The sequence below is a fragment of the Xyrauchen texanus genome, chromosome 26 (genome assembly GCF_025860055.1).
Source record: "Xyrauchen texanus isolate HMW12.3.18 chromosome 26, RBS_HiC_50CHRs, whole genome shotgun sequence".
NCBI classification, from domain to species: domain Eukaryota; kingdom Metazoa; phylum Chordata; class Actinopteri; order Cypriniformes; family Catostomidae; genus Xyrauchen; species Xyrauchen texanus.
Window position 1 is genome coordinate 29,628,225 of NC_068301.1, and position 12,408 is coordinate 29,640,632.

The 12,408-nt window shown below is 36.5% G+C and overlaps 1 protein-coding gene across 1 annotated transcript in view; it reads right to left on the reverse strand.

The window, feature by feature from the left end:
• Window positions 1–12,408, reverse strand: part of LOC127620176 (lysophosphatidylcholine acyltransferase 1-like) — a 44,283-nt gene continuing 31,875 nt past the window's right edge. Inside the window, exons 6-14 of the mRNA XM_052093298.1 lie at window positions 11,240–11,298; window positions 10,042–10,076; window positions 8,607–8,661; window positions 8,443–8,525; window positions 8,041–8,166; window positions 3,185–3,338; window positions 2,971–3,063; window positions 2,730–2,871; window positions 1–1,080 (exon numbers count right to left, since the gene is read on the reverse strand). Of these exons, the coding sequence (XP_051949258.1) occupies window positions 884–1,080; window positions 2,730–2,871; window positions 2,971–3,063; window positions 3,185–3,338; window positions 8,041–8,166; window positions 8,443–8,525; window positions 8,607–8,661; window positions 10,042–10,076; window positions 11,240–11,298 (944 nt within the window). The 3' untranslated portion in view covers window positions 1–883. The remainder of the gene's footprint in view (window positions 1,081–2,729; window positions 2,872–2,970; window positions 3,064–3,184; window positions 3,339–8,040; window positions 8,167–8,442; window positions 8,526–8,606; window positions 8,662–10,041; window positions 10,077–11,239; window positions 11,299–12,408) is intronic.

Here is a 12,408-nt window from a genome sequence, read left to right on the forward strand (position 1 = left end):
TTTGAGGGACAAAACTGCATTGTTTTGTGCTAGTTGACAGTTTAATATGGACTTAATTTGATTTGTTGTCCTGTGATTTTAAATAAGACAGGCTGCAGGTATGAAATGTATGGTACCATTATAATATAAGTTTCTTTTTAAACTTAAGTGTTTAGAAATATAATCACTTTAACCCATCTCAAAAAGTACTGCAAACATATTTCATCATACCTCTGTTCTCAACAAACAATTTTCATTTAAATGCATTTGTAGGAAATTCAATTAAAACAATAGGCAATAGCATTATAAAATAAGTCTGTGAGAGGTAAATCTCTACTGTAAAGAATGTTGTATTGATGGAAGCATTCCTTTCATGTAGAACCAGACACATTTTCAGGTTCACTCAAATGCTCTTTAACCATTCAAGCACACCATGGTACTGTACCTGTAGTAACAGGCATCATTTTATTTGTATTTTTGTTTGCTTTCAATGTTCCTTAACAGCATGATGAACATAAGCCAAGACAAGTTTGTACTTAAAAATCACACACACGTGTGTTATAAACCAAATTACACTTTATATAGAAAAAAAATGGTAAAATAAATCTCTTAACAAAAAATAAAACACAAAGCATTAAAATTCTGTCAGTATTTGGTTTCAATTTCTAATGTCATTCAAAAAAGAACAGCCCTGGAGACAAGTAAAACTGCTTCAAGGGAATAAAAAATATAAATAGAAGATTTTGAATAGAAAAATCCCCATAGTAATTTTCCCAGATGCAAATTCAGACTCAACTTTTATATATTATCTGTACACACAGTAGTACACACACACACACACACACAAGCAAAAAAAGTCCCCCACACACAGAGGGTGACAAGCTGTGATGAGAAAAAGCTGTGTTCAGTCCTGCTTCTTGCCATGTAAAGCATAGGGAGTGTTTGTATCACAAGGGCTGAAGTCAGCACAAAAGCCATTAGTTGAAGGCTGAGACACTGAGGGTAATGCAGATTCTGTGGAGTGATGAGAGGCTTGCTCATGGAGACAGTGGTACTGATTCACAAAATCTGGACATTTCTCCATAAACCGGAAAAAATCATCTGAAATGGCAAAATGTACAACCACCATTAAATGAAAGGCCATTCATGTTTTCTTTAATAACTCCAAAGACATGACATGATAAAAACGACAAGATCTTGCATGAACACATGAGCCACCATGAATGAGATTGTCTCATTGCGTTCATGAACCTGCAATGTATGCCAAGATTTTCACTGAAAAACTAAAGAATTTCTGGTTGTTTCTCACCAAAACTAAATAATTTGGTTGGTCAGGATAACTAATAAGCAGAGAATGAGTGTGTTTACATGCACGTTCTTACATGATTATGCTTAAGCCGACAAAGCGTGCAGTCAAGTAAAAGCAATAAACACGTTCCTCTATCGGCGTAAAGGTCATAAACGGCTTATGAATAACCCGACTGACATGGGTAGATTTTTGCCTATTATGCAGATTTCACGTGTCATGTAAACACCTTACCCTGTATTCTTACCGGTTCATTCAATGTGTGCACGTGTTGAGTACATGCCTCTTCACGGTTTGACATTAAAAGTAGAGAATATCGCAAACTTTTCAAATGTCAGGGATTTCTTGCCTTAAGCGCTCGACAGGAGGAACATTTTGGATTTCGTGAGGTTTGTGAATTAAATCTTTTTAAACTATATATCTGCATATTTGCAAATGGTATATGATATTAGTTTTATTGATATTAGGCTTTTATCATTAGAAAGGTTACAGGGAACTGTTGTGGAGAGACTGTTAGAATACATGCTTCAAAGGAAAATGTACGAGTGCTCACAGGATGCTGAAGTTTTGTGAGGTTGGTTTATTACATCTGTTTAAATGAGATATGAGCATATTTGCAGATGGTATATGATATTAGTTTTATTGATATTTGCCTTTTTATCATTAGACAAGACAGTTAAAAGTTACAGAGAACTGTTGAGGAGAGAGGGGGAGAATAAAATAGATGACCACTTTAACATTATGAGCTCAAACGCGTCAGCCGAGGCTCTGAAATTCAAACAGTTTAAATGACACTGTCTGTGTTGCACAGCTGCCTATTATTGTAGTAAGACAATGGCACATAACAACAAAAACTGTGACTGGTCATTTACATGTCTCAGTCGCTTCAATGCAAGCAAGTGATTTTCTGTGACCTCAAGAGAAAAATATCGGCCAAACGGGAACGTTTATCTGTAATTATAAAAAGTCAGAATATCGGCCGGTTTACCGGCCTCTAATATATTGGACAACTACTAGTTAAGAGGTACTTTCCCCATCATTTGATCACTGAAACGGTTGTGTGTCAGTGTAATGACTTCGGGCAGACATATAGCAAAGGTTCCGCCCTACTCCGACCAATGTATATGCTGGTTTATTAAAGGTATATGCATTAATTGCGATAAAGAAAAATGTTAATTAAAGCTAACTTTGACAGCTCTAATTATGAACTATTTTATGCTTTGTGCCTCTGTCAACTAGTCATTGATCACATTAGTTGCATTAGTGTTAGACTTAAGTTGTGGTTGTTTTATACATTGACACACCACACACTGCAGCATCAGCAGTCTATTACATAAGTCAAACATTGACTTATAAATTAGTAAAAATTAGTAATTGAGCAAACCCTAGCACAAAGGCTTCAGCAATCAAACATGGATAAGTTAAGCAATGTGTAGGGTCTTACCAAATGTAATCTTCCCTTTGTCTTGACAATCTAAGGCCCTGAAAAGATCACTAACAGTGACCTCTCCAACTCCAAGAGCTGTTTTCAGAATGACAGCCAATTCATCTTCTATAACAGCTCCGTCCTCTTGTGCTTCAAACATCTGGAGAGACAGAACAGCTACAATAATGTCTCAATGTTCAATGTTCAAACTCTACATGTTTGAAAATACATATATCAGCATGTCAGAAACTTAACTCACCCTGAAGGCCAGTTTAATGGTCTCCAGATATCTGAAAGGTCTACAGACTACAGACAATGCGATGACATACTCTCTTACATCCATCTCACCATGCTGGGAAAACACACAATCCATTAAAATAACAACACTATTTGAGACACATTATTTAAACACACATCAAAAATGGTGGTGTTTAAACTAGTAATCAAATTGTTCCAGCAAAAACATGTTTAACCTCCTCAAACAGTGAGAAGATATCCTGGACTGCTTCATTCACGGGTTGGTTTATGTACTGAGCAAAGCCCTCCACATCCAGTCTGGTTCCACTCATATTCCTGGCCCGGGTGGCTTCCTCATACAGGACTTCATCTGTGACCCCTGTCTTTAGTCTGCAAGATGGCACAATATAATGAAAAACTGTATTTTAAGTATTTTGCATTAAACTTTTTTCATTAACATTAATTAAGTGTGTGTCTTAAAAATAAAGTAATTATTTAGCTGTTAATTCCAGTGAAAAGTGAAATTAAATGTACACAAGTATTGGAATTTCTTAGTATTTGGCATTTGCCCCTTTTTGCTTTAATGACAGAATGCGGTCAAGCTGTAATAATATATATACATTGTGTGCTTCAATGGAACAGTGGAGCTCTGTATAAAAGTGTTAACATGATCAAGGTCACAAATTTGATTATTTGATTAGTGACCTAGAAATAGTGCAGGATCTTAGTAGAGAATATTTCTTGTTTACAAAATACGAATGAATAAATAATAAAATAAATACATGCATACATACATTTCAAGATTTCCAGTGTGCTCAGACATTTTGACCCCTCAGTATATCAGATTTAAAAATGCCAGACTGTGATCTTTATATTGTGATTTAAATCATAAAAGCAGTGTGTTATTCTAAAGAGCGTAACCTCAGGTAACCAATAGCAGGGGTACGCAAGCGGGTTCCACGAGGTTAAGCGAAAATAATTGGATTCAGTAAAGAAATGTGCTTTAACCTATAAAACAAAATGTATGACTTAAAATAAAAATAACAGGGATTAGGGTGGGATAAAAATCTAGATTTTCAGATTAACCACAAATATGAACAATCCTAATACTGATTAAAATCCCAAGATCAATCTTTTAATATGCAACATTCAGCAGAGATCCTTTCACTGAATGTCAAACCAAACTTTTACTCTCAACAAACAATGTGTGTCCAAAGACGAGATCCACAAAATCCATTTGTCATTGATAATGTCTCTATTAATATCAGCAAAATAGAAACATTTAAATCTAATAAACAAGCAGTGTGACTAATTGATACTGTATACACTTAACTGAAATGCCCTCTCTGAAATGCCAGTTTTCTTAGAGACAGTACCGTTTTAGTGATTGTTCTACAGATCTATGTAAATAGTACAATTTATGTATGTAAACAACACACCTGTAACAATATTTATATACACAAAATTATGAAAAACTAATGATAAAATAAAATGTATATTTTCTAATGTAGTGAGTTAGAAGGTCCCTGTAAAATTAACAGCATTAGCTAAAATATTTCAAATGCAATAAAAATAAACATTATAACAGAAATATACCAAAAACAATTAGAAACAAATTGAGAGATTGTGAATCAAATTGGGAAATCTTTATAAATACCCAGCATTAATAGGGACGTCAATAGATCAAAATAATTAATCATGATTCAATTCAGGATGTTGCAATTACTCTTGCATATGTAACAAAGATTACATCATGTATTATTTCCCATATGCACCCGAGGTTGTCGTCAACTATAACGCCACCTGCAGTGAAAGAGAGATTGCAAGAAATACCTGGCAAAGTGATAGTTGTGAACGCCCGGCACCTACCGCTTTCTACCGAGAGAAAAGACGAAGAGCCTGTGGATATTTGCACTTGGACTGAACTGATTATTTTGATTGTATTTAAGAAAAAAAATTATTCGCACTAATTAAAACAGTTCTAATCACTAGTCTGTAACTTCCTCTTTTTATTTTGTACATTGAATAATACAATATTAATGATAACATTACATTATTTTCCAGATGATTATTGCTATATCAAGGCGCATCTGGTGGATGACATGGAGTGTTCTAAAAATTGGAAACAATTATTTTCTATGAAGGTATGTATGCACACACCATGGGCTCACCATCTCCAGAGGCTGTTAAAATATTTACTGCCCCACGTAACTCAACTTGCATAGTTTTCCATTAAATTCGACCAAAATTATTATCAAAAGGCCATAGATTATATATTTTAGTCATTACTGGATTATATATTGTGTACCAGTATCTTTCATAGAGCCTACACAATGTATTTTCAGTTATAAATATCTCTATGTGGTTTGACAGCTCGAATTAAAGCCCTATTCAATGCTACATACAAAGGAAATTGCATAATTAACGTCACCATTTCTAATTGTTCAGTTTGCAGTTACACCAGTTTCATACACTAACCTGCAAATTCAGTCACTATGTTAATTCTTGAAGAAGCACAAAAACCTTTGCAACTCTGGACTGCTATCAGCTTGCATTGTGTGTGTGATATGCCACAATCGGCTTTAGTAATCGTTATGTCACCCCCACTTGTGGTCTTCCAAACCTTTTACGTCAGGCCACATTGAAATGGAATGCAACTGACAGTGAATTGAAAAGCACACAATTCAGGTTTCTTAATTTAAATGTCAGCTTATGTTAATATATCGATGCATCAAATGTATCGATAAAATAATGTGCCGATCAATAATAGATATTTTATGACATCCCTATAGTACAAACATTTGTTTTTTAAGGTACTTGAGCCTTACTGATGGTGCTGTGGGGGTACTTGTGGCCAAAAAGTTTGGGAAACAATGACCTATAGTATGACATATTCATTCTTTTGCAATTCCTAAAAGAAGATCTAGACCAACTAGGTAGTACATTTATGTACACTGCCTGGCCAAAAAAAAAAAAAAAGACGCATACTATAATACTTCATTGGTCCGCATTTATCTTTCATTACGGCAGACATTTGTCACTGCATTGTTTCGACAACCTTATGCAACGTTTATTTCCATCGAAAGTTTCATACATGTTTGCCCGAGATCTTGCATTTATGATGGGACAGTTGAATCATTCTGTAAAGTCTTCTCCAGCACATCCCAAATACTTTCAATGGGGTTAAGATCAGGACTCTGTGGTGGCCAATTCATGTGTGAAAATGATTGCTCATGTTCCCTGAACCACTCAAACAATGTGAGCTGATGAATCTTGGCATTGTTGCCATGGAATATGCCTGTGCCGTCAGGAAAGAAAAAAAGTCCATTGATAGGATAACCTGGTTATTCAGTACATTCAGGTAGTGAGCATACTTTATTTTACTGTTACATTACATTGCTGAACCTAGACCTGACCAACTGAAACAACGGCAGATTATCAACTAGGGATGGGAATCTAACGATTCCGGTTCCAGTAGTTCTTTTAGTACTTCTGTGGAAGAATTATTGTAAAATGAGAAATGCAATTCTTATTGGATTTACTCTTCAGCACATACCAAAGACTTTCAATGGGGTTAAAGTCAGGACTGTGGTGGTTATTTCGTGTGTAGAAATGATTCCTCAAGCACCCTGAACTGCTCTTTCACAGAGAATTGTTGCAAACTGAAACATTCATCACTGTAATAATGATCCAAACATAGGCTCTTAAGTAGTTGCTTATTCAAATCCAAAAAGAGACCTTTTTTTTTTGTCCAGCAGTACGTTAACTCACAAAGCCATTTTTTACTTTTACTTACTCTGATTACAGTACTGCATCCTTCAAACTTGTGCATTTCTACTTTTGCATATCTTTATCCAGCTCACTAGAGGGTGCTGTGTTCACTGCCAAATGAACACCACCAATAAAAATCAGCCTACTGCTGTATCATCATGGTAAAATCAATCCTCAGTTTCTAATTCGTAGTAAACAGCCTGTGTCTCACTTCCTCTCATTATGAGCACATTGCTGGCAGACAGATATCTGCGTTTGATTTTTCATCAGTCAGCACAGTGTTGCTCATATTATAGAATGAAATGACTGTTTATGGCATGGCTCTAATAATGATTACTTATATATCAATACTGTGATATGTAGAGCCCTATAGATGAACTGGCTGATGGAGCGATCTGTTGAATGACTAATTCATCCCATGATCAAATCCTGCTACCTCATGTCCCCAAGACCTCATATACTGCCCTTCATCACTGTAATCGAACTAAAGCAGCCCTCTCACAACACAACTGACAGACTAACCTAATCGCTAAACTGCTCACATTACATAACAAGATTTCTTGTCATATGGTTGTCGTAGCAGTGCACATGTAACACTACAGAACCCAGATGAGGTGCACAAATTACATGATCTTCGGCCAAGATGCATGCCTGGCCAACAACGAAAAATAATTCACGCGAGAAACAAGGGTTATCACGGTCCAAGTTTTTGGTGCACTGATTTTGGCTGAAAAACAAAAGAAGAGAAAATAGATTTATTTATTTTTTTACTAAGATGTGTGCAGGCTGTCTGTGTCTGTTTTGCAAAATGAGTTGGAGGTAAATAAAATACAGCAACAACGTCAAGAAGAGTGCTCAGACAAAAAAAACAAAAAAATATTGTATTACAATAAAACACAATTTTGATCAAATTGTGGCTTTCAATTTCTAAACATAAAGATTCATAAGATGTGATTGGCTGGAGCAGTTCGCATTGTCGCTTCATCGCTCACACTATGAGATTATGTGCAGATAATATCAAACATGCTTGCAAATATAGCAAAATTAAATGCTCATACTTAAGGAGCACCTTTTTGGATGTGATCTGTGGGTTCTGTCACAGACCTCAGAAATCTATCTACGACAGCAAAATACGACCAAAACTGTGTATTGAGGGCACATCTTAACAGAACACTGCTGTCCAATAAAAAAGCCTAATAACTTATTGAATCAAAATAGACAAATGTGTTTGTGGATAACATTTGAGGTCTGTAAGGCCAGATTAAAAAGACTCTCCCATTTAAGATCTCAGCTTCCTGAACTGGTGTGCAGGTCTACTCACCTTAAACACCGTACCAGTCTGGAAAACTCCAACAAGCACGTGTGTCTGGGCAAACATAGAGGGCCTTTGGCCATAGAAAGCTGGCAATCTTCAAATGAATAATCCATTATGGGCAACCCCAGTGCCCTATGGAGAACACACACAACGAAAGAAGAGAGGGATGTAAACGGATATGCTTTATTATGGATTACAGGACCCTGGGGCCTGCCTTACCTCGTTCTAAACCTGTATGACTGACTGACGTCCGTGGAGCACAGAAGGAGAATTTAGGCATAATGGTAGCCTCAGTAACCATTCACTTTCATAAAAAATTTTTCCATACCATGAAATTGAATGGGGCCAACATCTCCTGTGCTCCACGGAAGAAAAGTCATAATGGTCTCCTATTTGAATAGCACTCACTTAGCCATGATGCGCCTCACATTGTTGGCAAACAATGCTGGGTCCCTCTTCTCCTCCTCTGATGGGGTGTATGTTGGAAGATACTGAACAGACAAAATATTGTTTTCAATAACTCTGATCTGTGCAAGCACAAGCTAAAATATTAAATCTCACAAAGCTCTCACCTCGATTTCTACAAAGTTATGTAGCTGGCATAAGGTGAGCCACAGAATCTTAAACCTGAAAGAAAGATATTGGGATTTTATTTCAATTCATAGTAACCAATCCATGCATGCACACAACACAACTAACTTGACAGTTAGTCCACACCTAGAGTTCTGATGAAAGGTGTAGTGAATCTGTTCAGAGGTGGCTGGCTACATCTCTTGAAAATATGTCCAGGAATCATTTCACTACAAAAATCAAACTAAATTATATATTGCAAATAATATATTACAATGATTTTCTGTATTATGGTAATGAGAATTGGGGGGCTTATTTGTCATGATTTGGGGGTGAAATATGGCACGATTCACAATTTAAATAATTACACACAATTAAAAAATAAAACATTTTTGTTGTTGTTGTTGCATTACAATAACAAGACTGAGATTTTCTGTACTACGGTAATGCGATTTAGGGAGGAAATGTACAAAGGAATAGTTCACCCACTGTATGGACCTACAGAGCTCAGATATTCCTCTAAAAATTATTATTTTTTGTTCAGCAGAAGAAAGTCATAGTCCATCTGGGATGGCATGAGGGTGAATAAATGATGAGAGGATTTTCATTTTTGGGTGAACCATCCCTTTACTAGTCATGATTTTGGGAAGAAATTGCAATTAAAAGGAGTAGTTCAACTAAAAATTGTTTTTATACACCCTTAAGCAGTGTATGACTTGTTTTCCTCTGCAGAATACAAATAAAGATAATTTGATTGAGATCTGATTTGAATATATCCATACAATGCATGTCCATGGGGTCCAACTGTTCCAAGCTATAAAAAGGACAAAGCCAGCATAATTTGGAGTGGTTTAATCCATGTCTTATGAAGCCATACGGTCATTTTTGGACGAGAAATGGACCACATGCTTTGCCAACACTATTCTCACCAAATACCGATCGTATCGCTTCTTAAGAAATGGATTAAACCACTTGAATCCCATGAATTATATTTATGCTGCCTTCGTGTCTTTTTTGTTGCTTGGAAGTGTTGGACCCCATTGAGTTGCATTGTATGAATATCTTTGCATCAGATCTTCATCAAAATATCTTCGTGTTCTGAAGAAGAAAGTCATAAGAGTTTGAAACAGCATAAAGGTGAGTAAATAATGAGAGAATTAAAATTGAGGTGATCTATTCCTTTATTTGTCATATAAAAAAATGTATAAATACTTTCCAATCAAATTTTTCACATTACAATAATGAGACTTTTATTATATTAAAAGGTAATAAGAAATGGGGTTGGAAATATTCTTAAATGTCACGATTTGGGGTGAAATATGACCTGGACATGTTCTTGGCATACACTCAGCTATAACAAACTACATTACTGCCATTATAAAATACAGAAAGTATAAGTAGGAGTGAATGGGTTCAAGAGAACTACAGAGAACTCACGCTCCAGGTCCTTGCCATGTCCACGAGATTGTATCCTATTGCGGAAGTGAGAAGAGAAAGAAGGGAATGAATAAGCTTAGCATCTCAAACACACATATCAAACATGCATGTTTAACCAATCGTTTCCACCTAAACAAACAAACCATCACATAGACACTCAAGTCAAGTGGTTATTATTGTCGTTCAACCATATACAGTTAGTACAGTACACAGTGAAACGAGACAATGTTCCTCCAGGACAATCGTTGTCCCATCAACACATAATGCTAAAAAGTGACTTAACCACTGGGACCTGACCTTGTTCCTCTCATAGCATAACCTTGAATATGAGTGCCCTGTTCTTAAATTCCAGTAGGAATATGCTCTATGAGAGGAGCTCAGACGTGCTCCAAATTTTCCAGGGAGTCTAAATGAAACCTGATTGCTACTTGTATTATTTATGAAAAAGATGGGGTGAAGGGGAAGATGGACAGAAAGAGAAAGGAATGGACAGGAGAACAGGGATGTCAAAATTACTGGTCGAAACTAAAATGAAAAGTAACAATACCAGTTTTTCTACTGTACCGGTAGTACTGGGACTGACAGGTGCAAACAGTCACTCATGTATCTGTGCACATGTATGCGTGTAATGAATATGCAAACAATCAAATGCATTTCCTGGAAAAAAGGCCCATCCCTTTTAGGTGTACTGGGCTATGTCCTACGTGAATGTAAAAAGTTGGGACAAAAAAAATGCATGCATGTCCAAAACAAAATGTACTTGAATAATTACTTGAAGAACTTGAAAGGTAGTAAGTGCTATGTAGTTAATTGAGAAACATTTGAAGGCTTAATTATACATTACGTTTCATACATTTTTTGTAAACTAGCCTTAAAAAATAAGTATGTTTAATAGCACATTAGTTGCTATAGAATATTAATGTGGTATCAAAAATAGTGTGGAATTTCAGTGAACGACTGAAATTTTGGCACCATGAAAACCCTAGCAGACAGAGAAAATGAAGGTATGATTCCTTTGATTGATACACTGTCCAAATTCAATGATGAGATGTTTGATCTCCTGCTTATAGAAATCAATGGGCTGCAACAAAGAAAGCCACAGGCTTCATAAACAGTGAAACATAATCCAGACAGCAATGAGTGGCTCAACATTGACACTGTAATGACACACCCTTTTGAGCGGAGAGGTTATTCTTACCATCTCGTTGGGATAACGCAACAGTACAGGCTGTACAGGAACTCCAGGGATGAATGCACCTACAAAAAAGGAGGGAGAAAGGGATGGTCAAACGAGATGAGAGAGAGAGAGAGAGAGAGAGAGAAAGTGCACTCGTTGACTCACACAGAGACTGGGTGTGGCATTTACTATAAACTATAGCTGATCCCTCCCATTTAATGTGCTGAAACATGACCCTTCTGTGCAAGAGTGAGTATGAAAGTATGCAAAGTAGCATTGTGATGAGCTGAACGTGATCACCCAAAAATGAAAATTCCAGCATCGGCTACTTACCCTCATGTTCTTTAAAAGACGAATTACCTTTTGTCTGTGAAACACAAAAATCCAGGCTGCTCCTTCCCATACACTAAAAGTGGATGTGACTACTGCTTCAGAACACTTGGAATGTAGTGCACAAGTTGTAAAGGCCAGGAGAATTTTTGGGCAAACTATCCCTTTAGATTCGGCTACAACAGAGTAAATTGAATATAGAAAACAAGTGCTATATCATTTATATGGGTGTTTCTTCAACTTCAGGCACCTTTAAGAACTGTGACCTTCTCGAAAGTAGTCTTAAAATTCACACTCTTGCCATTTCCTTTTTACATTTTTTACTAACAATGTCCAATAGTGTACAGTATGTAAAGAGTACGATAAAAAAAAAAAGGAGATTTATGTAATTTTTGTCTGAAAGTCATTAAAATTCCCACTCGTGTCATTTCCAAAACATCTGAAATTCTGCATTGTGTTTACCGTAATTTCCGGACTATTGAGCGCACCTGAATATAAGCCGCACCAACTGATTTTTAAATAAAATATTATTTTGAACATAAATAAGCCGCACCTGTCTATAAGCCGCAGGTGCCTACCGGTACATTTGAAACAAATTAACTTTACTCAGGCTTTAACGAAACACGGTGTGGCAGCGGGGGCGTGGTCAAGCACCCGTCCGGGAGAGAAAAGCGGTAAGGGCGCGTACACCTGAGCTAAATTATGTCTAACACCGGTGTCTAATTTCAGTAAGCATGGGGAGAGCGGCATAAAAAGGCAGCAGCCACAGAGCTGAGAGAGTGACACACGTCAGTCTAGTGTTGGCGCATAGAAGAACTGAGAAACTTTATAAAATTGATTGTAAACATTGCTGTGGCCAT